At 55.6% G+C, this 12,789-nt stretch overlaps 1 protein-coding gene across 1 annotated transcript; it reads left to right on the top strand.

Moving 5' to 3' along the window:
• Nucleotides 1–1,889: 1,889 nt before the first annotated feature.
• RAX (retina and anterior neural fold homeobox) lies at nt 1,890–6,731 on the top strand. The gene is made up of 3 exons (XM_034642209.1): nt 1,890–2,420; nt 2,731–3,304; nt 6,065–6,731. Exons 1-3 carry the CDS (start codon nt 2,132–2,134, stop codon nt 6,387–6,389), a joined length of 1,188 nt encoding a protein of 395 aa, XP_034498100.1. The 5' UTR covers nt 1,890–2,131; the 3' UTR covers nt 6,390–6,731.
• Nucleotides 6,732–12,789: the final 6,058 nt, after the last annotated feature.

The raw sequence follows: 12,789 nt of genomic DNA, 5'->3' as shown, positions 1-12,789 counted from the left end.
TTTTATAGGTCTTTTTATAGGCCTACTAAAAAATAGAGCGATTTGCATAATGACCACTCCCATATGCCTATCACAGAGGACTGATCATTCCATGATCCTTAATGTGGTCACATGTCCTTTTGAATGCCCTTCTAACACCACTTTAAAGGTGAGGATTGGGGTGCCTGCCTGGCTCGGCCAGAGAGCATGCAGCTCTTGATCGCATGAGGTCGTGAGTTCCAGCCCTAGGTTGGGTATAGAGCTTACTTAAATAACTGAACTTTAAAAAATAAAGGTGAGGGTTGGAAGATAGGTGTTATTCTCTTGTTTCTTCCATTGTCTTGTCTCCCAGGCTGGACGTTAAACTTATCAAGGCCAGCACCCAGCCTTTCTTTTCTTTTATGGTGCTAGCATGGCCCACCTGAGTGGGTACCCTCAGAAGGGAGGCAGTAACCCCCTGTCTGAATGCAAGCAGAAAGAAACTAATGGTGGGGGTGGGGGAGACGTCCCTGCGTGGAGATCAGAGCTCCTACTGCACAGGACGTTTGAAGAATCTCTGTTCAGGATCTGTATGAGATCAGGAGATGTTAAATAACTTACTGTGGAAATCATTCCACGACACAAGTAAGCCAAATCCTTATACTGCACACCTTAAACTCACCCAGCGCTATGTCAAATTATATCGTAATGAGAGTGGGGAAAAGGAAAGGAATCTCTAGGTCCTCAGACTTAGGAAAGCATTTTGGTTCACGTTTCCCGCTAATAGTTAGTGAAGGCGGACCGGGGCCTCGGTCGGGCATCAGAGTTGACAAGTGTCAGCCTTCACAGCGCGCATCACAGCACTGGCGGACATGAAAAAACACTCGCCCGCAGTAACCATCATTCCACCTGGCTTGCGACTCTCACTCCCCGCCAAGGAAGCCTCGTGGGGCTCCCAAAGTGGAAAGAAATGCAAGCAGATTACGCCTATAACCCCCCGGGAGAAGTGTGAGGTCTTCACCCCATACGAAGGTCCTTCCCCAGTCAGCCTAAGGCTGGGACATCTGAGTCTGGAGACTGGTGGGGAGGGGCGTCCCCGCGGGACAGTCTACGAGACCGAGGGACCCCAGGAGGGTCTCCGCCCCTCCCCCCCGGGCCTGAGCCCGGCAGCGGGTCGGTCTCGGGGCTCCCGGCCTCCTGCTGGGCGGTCGGGCACTCGAGGTCACTGGACGCCTCCTGGGGCTGGCGCTGGGGTGAGCTAGCTTGGCGGCTCGCGAGTCCGAGGGGACTGGAAGGAGCAGTTAAACATATATAGACAAAATAAACCCGAAGTCCGAGCCTTCGGACTACGGAGCCGAAAGAGGAGGGCCGTTGAAGGCAAAAAGAAGGAGAGAGAAGGGAAATTTCAAACTGGCAAGAAGCGTGCAGTGGCCCGAAGTCCTACGTTTTAGAGCCTGGCCGCAGTCCGTCGGCTGGGTCTTTCCAAAGGTCGCCCCGGGCGCTCAGCCCTGCCGAGGATGTGCGCCCGAGGGCAGAGGCGACTCTGGGATAGAGGGAGGGATGGCGGGCGGGAGGATAAGCCCGAGAAGGCAGGCAAGCCCATGGGGTACTGGGGGAAGGTGAGACCAAGGGCGTCGGCCCCATTGAGGCCAGACGGGGGAAGCGGGCCCCAGAGTCGGGTCCCTAGGCCTGTCAAACATCCATCGCCGGTTCCCCCGGGACGTGTGTGGAGCGTTTGGAGCGGTTCGGGAGGTGGACGGTGGAAAGTTCGGAGTGCCGGCCCCGCCCGGAGTGGCAGCCCTGGGACCCTGAGGCTGGGCGAGGGAAAAACCCGCCCCGCCGCCGGGGGAGGGGCCGAGGGAAGAGGCTGGGTCTTGGGCAGGAGGGGAGGAGCCGGCGCGAGCGGGCTCGCAGCCTTTAGCACCCGGAGCCCCAGCTACCCCGAGTCCGATCTTCAGACTCCTGCGGAGACCCAGGCCGCCGCCGGCCGAGCCCACCTCCGGCGCACGCAGCCCGGGCCCACGTCACCCGCCAAGCTTGACCTTGGGTCGGGACCCCGCGGGTGGGACGGCGGTACCCGGGAAGAACCGACTTCGAGCCTCTTCTCTCGGTCTCCAAAGCAGGCGGCGCTGCGAGAGCGCGGGCCGCGCCCTCCCGCCTCCTGGCGCTCCCCATGCACCTGCCCGGCTGCGCCCCCGCCATGGCCGACGGCAGCTTCTCGCTTGCCGGCCACCTGCTCCGCAGCCCGGGAGGAAGCACCTCGAGGCTGCACAGCATAGAGGCTATCCTGGGATTTACCAAGGACGACGCGATCCTCGGTTCCTTCTCGGCGGAGCCGGGAGCCCGGGGCGCGAAGGAGCGGGACAGGAGGCCGGGCGCGCGGGCCGCCTGCCCCAAGGCGCCCGGGGGAGGCGGTGAGCCCTCCCCGCAGTCTGCCCCGGCGCCTGCTCCGGAGTACGAAGGTGAGTGTGCACCCCTGGCTGCTGTGGGCCCTGAGGGGTGCCCAAATGTAGGAGCTCTGCAAGAGGAATAAGCCCCTGCCTTAACTGCTATTAAGGCATTTGGGCGCGGAGTTGGGGTTAGTGTGTATAGCAGGAGACTCCAATTTGCGTTCAGAGAAATCTTAGGCGCCCCTCATAGCCTTACCCCGACCTCCTGGTCCAGCGCCTGGGAGGAGCCCGCGTCCCGCTGCCGGCGCCCAAGGGCAGGCGGAGTGGGCCCAGGGATAACTCCCGGGAGTCTCTCTGACCATCTGGGGCCTCTTCGTCACAGCTCCTCGACCCTATTGCCCCAAGGAGCCTGGGGAGACGCGGCCGTGCCCCGGGCTGCCGGTCGGTCCCGCCACCGGCGACGCGAAGCTGTCGGAGGAGGAGCAGCCCAAGAAGAAGCACCGGAGGAACCGCACGACCTTCACCACGTACCAGCTCCACGAGCTGGAGCGCGCGTTCGAGAAGTCTCACTACCCCGACGTGTACAGCCGCGAGGAGCTGGCCGGCAAGGTCAACCTGCCCGAAGTCCGGGTCCAGGTAAAGCGCCCAGATCGGTCCCCGGGAGGGCCCCAAAGCCCAAGCTGCAGCCGAGGCTCCGCTGAATCCCCGGACGTGCACGCCTTTATTGCGGCGCTCTTCCCATTGGTCTTCCTCGCCCTGGCTCCCCCAGAGCCTCGGAGGAGCGTCACCCATCTCGCGGGTGCCCCACCACCGCCCCTGGCACAGTCCGTTCCAGTTTGTAGGAGCATCTCCCTTTTGGGGGTCTCCCTCTTCGACCTAAAGCGAGCACTAAGACCCGGCTGGCCAGATGAAGAGCGACAGCTCATTAGACGCAGCCAGGATTGGGGCGGGAGGCGGTGAGTAGAGAGGGGATGCAGGCAGCCTCCCGGATTGGGGCCCCAAATGCCACCCCCGTCACTGACTGCGCTCACCCTGTCCAGAAACAAAAACCCAGTCTTCTTGCAAGGGCCCTGGCTCCTGCAAGTTGAAAGTTTTGGTGGATTTGCTTAAGAAACTGACTTTTGCTTCTTTGGTGCACATCCAGCCAAACTTCCTGGGGCGGCAGAGAGGCCTTTTCTTTTCTTTCTTCCTCCCCCCCCCTTTTTTTTGTAAAAGGGTTTTCGCTTTAATTAAAGCTGAATTATCTCTAATCCCTGATCATTAAAATATTTGAAAGCCTTAAATATTTGCTAGTCATCTGTGAAAAATCTGGGAGGATTTCCAAATTAGGAGAGTTTACAGAGGCCTGAAAGGGAGTCATTGGGAACACATTTCACTGCCTTGGAAAGGCAGTGGAACTAAGGTGGGATTTTCGTGTGTGTCTAATGAATTAGATTTCCAGGAAGTGAAGATACTCAGATGTTTGGGGGCTTTTAGCTTTATCTTAAAGGCAAAAGGGGACAAGCTTTTGTCTTTTGTCTCTTCTGCTTATTATATTAGGAGTTTAAAGTAATGAGTACATGCCATGGTTTTAAAAAATAGTTCCCTAACGTAACTCCGGATTAACTGCGAGAACAGTTCCATTTCTCTTAATTTGGGGCAGTAGAACTGCAATGGTTTCATTGAAGGTGTGGACGTTTTAGTACCTGCTTTTCAGGGAGAGAGGCTGGAGTAGGGGGAAGAAAAGAACACAAGTGAAGAAGGAAGAGGAGAGACAAAGCCCGTACAGAATACAGGCACAGCCCACGCGGAGCTCCCTTCACACATAACACCACCTCTGTCCTACCTCCCTCCCTCCCTCTTTAGTCGTTCAGGGATTTGGGCTCCTTCTCTATGTTGTCAGCTTCTTGAGAACAGTGTCTGTGACTTCTCTGTGACCACGGGGCCAGCACAGTGCCCAGCATATGGCGGGTTCTTAACACATGGCTCTGCTGTAATCAGATGGGGGGGGGGGAGGTTGACCGCGGGCCTCCAACTGTGTGGAGGGCAACAGTACAGCCCTCGAAGAGCAGACTCTCCCAGTCTTTAGCTCTCTGACTTTGAATACTGGGTGGAAGACTGTAGCTGATATTTTGGGCGGCCAGAGTGGGACATACGAGAAATTGGAGGGAGCAGTGGGATGGGAACCCTCCCCCAGCTGATGTTTCTCTTTTCTCTATCATTGGCAAATAGCTACTGTTTGCTACTGTTTCTGGGGGAAATTAGGGCCTCAGGTATGGAGATGAATCTTTTGTAGGAAGGGAACAAGGGTACTTACTTTTTTGTTCTCTCTCCTTCCCCCCCCCCCAAATCCTAGCCTTATATACACTTGCCCTACTCTGCCCAGGTGCTGGGTGGCTGTTTTCTCAGTGCTTCTAAGAGGTCCCCTCCCCCACTAACTCAAAACTGTCTTCTCCCTTCTAAGGTCACAGCTTTTCCCCTATTTCCTTCCATTAATATAACACTGAAGCCATCAGTTTGGCCAAAGTTCTTTCAGATTCTCTACTAAACTAGACCAGTCTCTCTGTTCTGTTTCCAGGGTAGTAACTTGGTAGCGAAACCTTAATTACACCTTCTGTCGTGTTTTTACCAAACGTAATGGACGTTTTATCATTAAGAGACCAGACTTCACTCTTGGTGCAGACTTTACATACATAAAGAAAAAACCAAAAACCAAAGGAAAAATTGAATTCATTAAACTCATCTTAGAATAATGTCAAAATTGACTCCAAAAAGTCAACGTAAATATAATAAACTTGAACTATTATAATCACTGAAAGCCATTTATAAGGAATATCAGAAATACCAAAGGGATATCAATTAAAGAATGAAGACCTTATTAAAGCAGCAACTCAAATAAGCTTGGGACAAAATAAACCCGCTTTTTTTCTACTAGTTATCATAACCAGTAATTCCTGGGAAAAGCTGTATTTTAACATCCAGTGCTGCCAGTTAGGGTACTTAGAGTATTAATTTATACTTGTGTTTATAATAGAGACAAAAGGTAGGTAAAGCAGAAAGTGGGGGCTCCTGGGTGGCTCAGTTAAGCACCTGCCTTCGCTCAGTTCATGATCCCGGGGTCCTGGGATCGATCCCTGCGTTGGCAGGGAGTCTGCTTCTCCGTCTCCCTCTGCCGCCGCTCCCCCTTCTTGTGCTCTCTCTCTCTATATATATCAAATAAATAAATAAAATATTTTTAAAAAATTTTAAAAAGAAAAGCACAGTCTGAGCCCAAATCACAGCCTCTGAGAGCAGCACCATATAGGGAGGAAGCAAAGTCTAAACCGAAGTGCCAGGAGGAGCTACCAACGAGCAGGTCCCCGAAATTTGGTGAGATCTGCTTTCCAACATCCTAGGTCCGATTCCCAAGGTTAACTTCACTTTTTTTCTGAGCACCCGCTCGGTGCCAAGAGTCGGAAACAGACAGAGCCACAGCTATGGGTGTAGTGAACAGGGACAAGGGTGGCACAAGGAAGAAACAGACTCAGAGGGAAGGAGAGGAGGGAAAAGGCAAAAAGGGGAAGATGGGGTGGAAAAGAAAGGAGAGCGTAGGGGTGGGGAGGTGGTGCGAGACAGTCCAGGCCCAGTTTTTTGGGGGGCAAGAGAGTCGTCCGGGCGGGGCTGCTCCGGGAGCAGGGCGGGGGCGCGGCCCGAGCCTTCGCCCTCCCCCCCGACGGCCGCTGTGCTGCCCTCCGCAGGTGTGGTTCCAGAACCGACGGGCCAAGTGGCGGCGGCAGGAGAAGCTGGAGGTGTCTGCAGAGCCTGCCGGGCTTCGGGCCGCCGGCGCAGAGCCTGCCCGCCAGCTACACGCCGCCGCCGCCGCCCCCGTTCCTGAACTCTCCGCCGCTGGGCCCCGGCCTGCAGCCCCTCGGGCCGCCGCCGCCCGCCTACCCGTGCGCGCCGGGCTTCGGGGACAAGTTCCCCCTGGACGAGGCAGACCCGCGCAACAGCAGCATCGCGGCTCTGCGCCTGAAGGCCAAGGAGCACATCCAGGCCATCGGGAAGCCGTGGCAGGCCCTCTAGGGGGCCCGGGGACCAGATCGGGCCTGACCACCGTCCTGGGAACCGACCCGGACCCGCAGGCGCGCGCCCTTTCCCCCCGGGTTCCCCACACCGCCACCCTCCCGAGTTGCCTGAAGCTGCAGCCAGGCTTGGGTCTCAGACGCGCGTCTGCTCCTGGCTCGCCAGGAAGGACTGACCTTCCGGCCCGACGAGGCCCTCTAGCCACCCCCCCCCCACGGACCCCCAGCCCTGCTGCTGGAGGGGGGGAAGAGGAGGCCCGGGCCCTTGGGGTTCAGGGGACCCAAAGCCCCTGACCTCGGCCGCTCTCGGGCGGCGTGGCTACCCCGGAAAACGACAACTGGGAGGAAGGGGAGGCCGAGAAATAGGGTTTGAGGGACTGTTTGTATGCGTAGTTTGAAGTTTTGGGGAGGAGAATTAAAGATTGCCTTGTTTTGGTTTGACTCCGGTTAAGGGCGCCCAGGACAGCGGTGGCGGGGAGAAGGCGTGTGTGCAGACGGGGGTCCGGGACGGGCTTTATGACGGACGGGGTGGATCAGAGGACCGTGCAGGACCTGGGGCTCCCTCCTGAGTATCCTCCTGGGGGCGCTTTGCTGCTGCCGATACTCCGTGCCCTCCACCCGAGCGCTCTTCTCCTGGCGCGTGCCAGGAGTGTGTGGGGTTCGGGGTGTTTGGAGCTCGAGGCTCAGCTGCCTGCGCTTTCCCAGGCTCTCTACACCCCAACAGCCAAGCTGCGGCTGCTACTTCGAAGGATCGCCCCCAATAGGAAACGTCTACACCACTTCCCCAAGGGGAGAGCTGAATGTCCGGAACCCCCTGGGCCCCGCCTCCCTGCTTGCAGCCCGCCGCTGCCCAAGGGCCCTCTCGGATCACTGTCCAGGTCACGGGCTCGGTGCCAGCCCCTGCTACCCAAGACAGATAACATTTGTCCTCCGAAGACTCGGGCAGAGCGACTTTTCCTCTTCCAATCCCCGCACCTCTCTCGCGCGTCCCCAACTCGCTCCTCAACCCCTCAACCCCGCGGTTCTCTGTTCAGTGCCGGTCAGGTTAGCTGCGGTGCTCTGGGATAGTGTGTGTCCTGGAGCATTCTGCGCCGCAACCCCGGAGGGGACGTCCTTGCGGGCGCGTCGTGGACAGTATCCGTGGTTCTTTGGCGCCGGCTCTGGGGCGGAAGGGAATCCAGAGGTCTCCGCCGGCTTCAGAAGCTCCCGCGGCAGTCAGGGAGTCCCCCGTGAAGGAGAGCCCCGGCCTCCCAGCCTGAGCAGGCTCGGTATCCGCAGTGATCCTGGAAACTGGGCAGACTCGGAAATAACCCGGATTCCCACCGCGCAGGTCCTCTGGCCTCGTTGCTTTGAGTGCGCTGGAAAAGATGCGGCCGGAGCTACCCACTGCTGTTTGTCGTTGGTTAGCACGTTAGTGAGCCACCCCAGCCCCCTTTCCTTGTCGAAATGAACCCTATGTCCCTGGCAGGTGGGAAAGATGCAATAAGATCAACTGTAAGGGCTTTGGGTGAACGACCGAGGACCCCACGGGAGGCAATACATATTGTGATCACGCTTCTCCCTTCGCACGTATCCCGGTCCTGCTCTTGGGTTCCTGAAACCGACTTGGGCAAAGGGTGCCGATCCGGAGGCTGGGGGTAGAGGAAATGTCATCACAGGATTCAGGCCTTGCCATGAGAGTCCTGAGAGGGTATAAAATAAGCAAGGGTGTGTACCCCTAGACCCTCATGCGATGTCTTGCATATAGCAGGTTGGTCAGTAAGGATTTATTGGATGTGTTATTACCCTCAAGAGGTAGGAAGGAATACCTGTACTTTCCCTCACAAGGATGTTCGTTGGGAAATGGATGGATTGGCCAAGTGATTCCAGCCATTGGCATGGGGGGGGGGGAAATAGGTAAACAGGATGAATGTGTAAGTAAATTTCTTTCAGTTTGGACTCTCCTCTTTCATCCATCCTTTCATCCTTTAACACCCCCTTTTACTAGGAATGATTTATCCAGAGAAGTCCCAACTTCACTGGTGAGTACTCGCTCTGCCTTCCCTCTCCTTCCTGCAGTCCTGGGCACCTCTGTCCTTGCCCCTGCCACCACCAGCATCTTCTTTGCTTCCTTTAGATCATTTCCATGGCTATTCATTTTGCCTCCTTATGCCATTTTCCTTCCTATTTTTTGTCACCTGCAGCTCTCCATCACTTCTTTCTCCCCTTTACTACTGAGTCTGAGAATGGATATTCTAAACCACCTCTTTAGATGCCAACAGAGCGAGTCATGCCTGCATTTCAGGGACAAATCCTTGGAAACTGATCAAAATGCTAACAGCTAATGATCCTTGAGAGCTTATTACGTGCCAGCATTCTTCCAAGCAGCTTACATCTACTGATTCATTTAAGCCTCACAAGGACCATGCCAGGAAGACACAATTAGCCTCATTTTATAAATAGGGAAACTGAGGCACAGGGAGGTTGCCTCAAAAAACACCTCTTGAAAGCTTTGGAGCTGGAGTTACCAGGAGCTCTGCTCAATTCACAAGCATAGTGCAGTGTTCCAGAAACACTTGCTGAATAGGCTCTCCCATTTCAACTCCCAGGAAGAACTCATTAGGCTAAATTGGGAATTAAGATCCTGAGGGGTGTGTGCTAACGGTCTTTCCTGGGCTTCCATCAGCCCCAGAGCCCCTCTTCCCTGACTCCTAGGGGCTGCCTAATAGAGCCGCTCTAAGAGCTCCAGGAATAGGGGTGCAGGAGAGGCCAGAAGCCAGGACTTAACTCAGGCTGGAGGTGCGAATGACTTGAGCTAAAGAGCATTACTGCCCCAGACGACCCTGAAACACTTGGGGAACTGCTCAAGCTCGTGGCTGCGAAAAGACCTTTGCAGAAGCGCCGGCTTCCGGAACTGGATTGTGCTGACTATGATTTGGGGCGGGCACAAGTCTTTCTGGGACTCGGGGTGAGGGATTAGGTCTCCCCACTACGCCTGCACACTTGAAAAATGGTTCTTGAGTCTTCCATAATGAGACTGCGGTTTGGCTCAGGCGACGCTTCCAGCGTCCACTGAAGGGGAGCAAGAACTGGGAGTGGTTCCACAGGGTTCGGGGACGAAAGACACTGGTGCCCAAGCACAGCGACCTACGTCTCCAGGCAGGCGCGAATTCAGGTAGACTGGATTCAGTCAGTCTGAGAGGGAGGCCTCGAGAGCCTCCTCCCCAGAAGACGACATATGCTCTGACCTGCCGCGGGAGGAAGGCAGGTAAGTCTGTAGCCGAATCGCTCCGTTTGGGCTCCCAGGTACCGGGCCAGGAGCCCCGCAGGCAGGGTTCCAGGACCGGGGGGGCGGGGCGGGAACGGACGCCTCCGATTGGACCACTCCGAGAGAGGGGCGGAGTCAGGCGCCCTGGGGACCCGGCGTGCTCGCTGGCCGGCGACCCGCGGAGACCAAGGGCTAATCCAGAGATCCCGCTCGAGGAGCCATGCCACCCCGGCGACGGCCCCCGCGTCGGCGGCGTTTCAGTTTTCGCGTTTTCCCCATTTTGGAGGAGTCCCTTCTTGCCCACGGGAATGTCGTCATCACACTGCAGATCACACACACTTGCCCAGGGCTCCGAACTCAGGGTGGCGATTTTTCTCTCCCGCAGAGACTGAGGGCTCTGCCTCTCCCGGTCACCCGTTTCTGGAGCCAGGGGGTCCAGAGGCGGCCGCGGCCCCGCGGGGCCCTTCTTGCTCCCTGTCCTGGGGCCCCACGCTGCGGCCCCAGGCCGGTCCAGGCTGTTCATCGGGAATGGGTGTCCGGCTCTCGAAACCCGGTTCTGCGCCCTGCGGGCCTGAGCTCCCACCCCTGCTGCCTGGGAGGGTCACCAGGACTGGTATGGGTGACACAGGGAGGACTGGGAGAGATCCCTTGCGAGGGGCAGGCTTTGACCAGAGCTCAGCAACTGGCCTGGGGTGGCCCCGATGTATTTAGTTATTTTAAACAGAGTCCCTGTTCGGGAGATGGGAAATGTCAAACTAGGGGAGACAATCCCTGCCCTTCCCCCACTCCCATCTCCAGCTAATCCAGAATCCGAAGAATGGAGACAGGGAATCCTAACCCTCCCCTCTCTCTCAGCCAAGTTCATCGGTTAATTGAAAGTCTTTGCTGCGGGATTCTGGAAGCGGGGGCAGCCCAGGACTCCTCTCCCCCGGAGCCGCGTCAGCCCCGCGGCGTGGGGACAGCAGGAGTTCGGACTCAGCTGCCCCGGCGACTTTAACATTTGAAGTCATGCCTCCCCGCTCCTGCCACCTTCCAGCCCTTCCCCGCCCCCCAACTCCGCCGTGGGCCCTTCTCTGTCTCCATCCAAGTGCTCCTTTTCACCCACAGAACCTTACTACACGAATAGAATCCAAGCCTCCAGGAGGCCAGCAGGAAAATATTTGTGGGGAAGATAAAATTAATGAAAAAGTTGGCCCTTCCTCTCTGCACAGCCAGAGCGAGCTCCGCACTGGCTCTCGGGGCTCTGCTCGCGTCCTAACATGCCTGGGAAAGGGGCGGCCCTGCAGCGCCCCGCGGGCTTGAGGGACCGTTCAAGAGGCGGATGGTGTGCTTTGTGGCCAATGTCGTCCCCTTAATTGGGACCTGGCTCTAATAGTCTGGCCTCAGCTTGTTAACTGTACAATAGTGGGCAGAGTTAATGACTCATTAGTGATTAATTCTTTAACTGTGCCTTAATTGCTCACTGTAAACCCCCTTTCGTAAAACTGGATTAAATCGTCCAGATCCTTGGCCACATCTCTCACTGCCCTGGAAGACGCTTGGAGAATGCCAAGTTCCCCCCAACTTCCCACAGGTCAGCTTCTCACAAGCAGGTGCCTCGGCGGCGCCCCTCAGCCTGGAAGTGGGGGAGATCTGTGGGGCAGCAGAGCTGTGACATTGCCTGGTAGGGACCTTCAACAGCCTTCCCCCAACACACACACCAAAGCTGGTTCTCCAAGATGCAGCCCCACCAAAGACACCTGAAATGTAACACCCCATTTCCCAAGCAGCTTTCCTCTGCTCTGTACTTGACATGGGGTGTGTTCACAGTAGATTCTGAATGAATTGTCTAGGAGGGTGCAGTCCTGTCCAAAGTCACCTGCAGAAGTTCTTTCCAGGGCTAACAGTAGCTGGGTTCTATATATAGTCTCTCCATTTGTACTTTAAAAAAATTAGCCCTTAGTGATTTTTTTCACCTTCTTAATTTTCCTACAATCTTTATCCATTCTGGAAATTTGTAAGGCATGGTGGACATGTAAGGATAAACAGGAGTCTCCGTCCCCAGGGAGCGTGGTCTAAGTAGCGGAAATGACCCATTTCTACATATGGTTTCAAATACCTGCTGGTATTCTCCACTCGGTATTCCACAGGCCACCCAAAATAGATATGTTCAAAACAGAACTTACTCATCTTTACTCTGCGGCTTCCTATAACCCTCCTTAAAACTCCTCCCTCTTTCTTCATTCAGAGCCACCCAATGGATAAGAGAATCATTCTTGATGCCGAGACAAGTTATTTTCCACTTCCTTTCTACCTCTTACTTCTCTCTGCCATATAGCTTCCGAGTCCTAGCTGCCTAGAATAAAGACACCTCCCAATGTCCCTTTCAATTAGATATGATTAAATATCTACTAATGTAATAGAAGGGAAAACACTTCTAGGAAGTAAGCACTTACAAGTCAGCAGCTTTCTCTGCTCTTGTCCCTTCCCTGCCGCCCGCCGCTGGGGATGCTGGTGCTGCAGTACCCACGTGGGACCGTGTCATGAAGCTGTTTGTTGAGAATGTGGAGTTACAGGATAGAAGGGTCCATACGTGATGAGCCCCTGACCCGGGAGCTCTCTACTAGTCCGGATCGCTCTCTGTGCTGTGTTCAGTCTCGTTGTCCCTGCCAGCCAAACCTAGCCCAATTCAGTCATTTCTTTCAACACCTCTATGCAGTTCAGTACTTAGCCACATTGCCTTTACTTCAGAGCACCTCTAAATTCCCCTGTCCTTGATTTTCTCTGCCAGTTCTCTAGGTCGGGGCTTTATTATCTCCCCCCCCCCATGCTGCCGGACTTCCCACGGCGTGTGGACCTTCTCATATGGTACTTAGCATGTACGCTCCTGCTTTATGGTTGCTCCTTCATTGGTTCATTTACAGTCATGTATTGAGTTCTCTCTCTCTCTCTCTCTCTTTCTCGGGAGCCGTAAAGATATGGCCTCCATATGGATCTGCTTGTCACTCTGTCCTCAATCTATCCCTCACACTATAGCCAGAATTAGATATCGCAAGCAGGTCCTCTGCTTAAAACAATTCCTTATGGCCTATGGGACCAGAGCTGAGCTCCCAGTGAGTATGGCATCTAAGGCTCTTCGGAATCCGACCTGACCCATCTCTCCAGGCTTGTCTCT

The sequence above is a fragment of the Ailuropoda melanoleuca genome, chromosome 14, assembly GCF_002007445.2.
Source record: "Ailuropoda melanoleuca isolate Jingjing chromosome 14, ASM200744v2, whole genome shotgun sequence".
NCBI lineage: Eukaryota > Metazoa > Chordata > Mammalia > Carnivora > Ursidae > Ailuropoda > Ailuropoda melanoleuca.
Note: the sequence above shows the minus strand (reverse complement) of the source record. Positions and strands in the feature narration are given on the sequence as shown.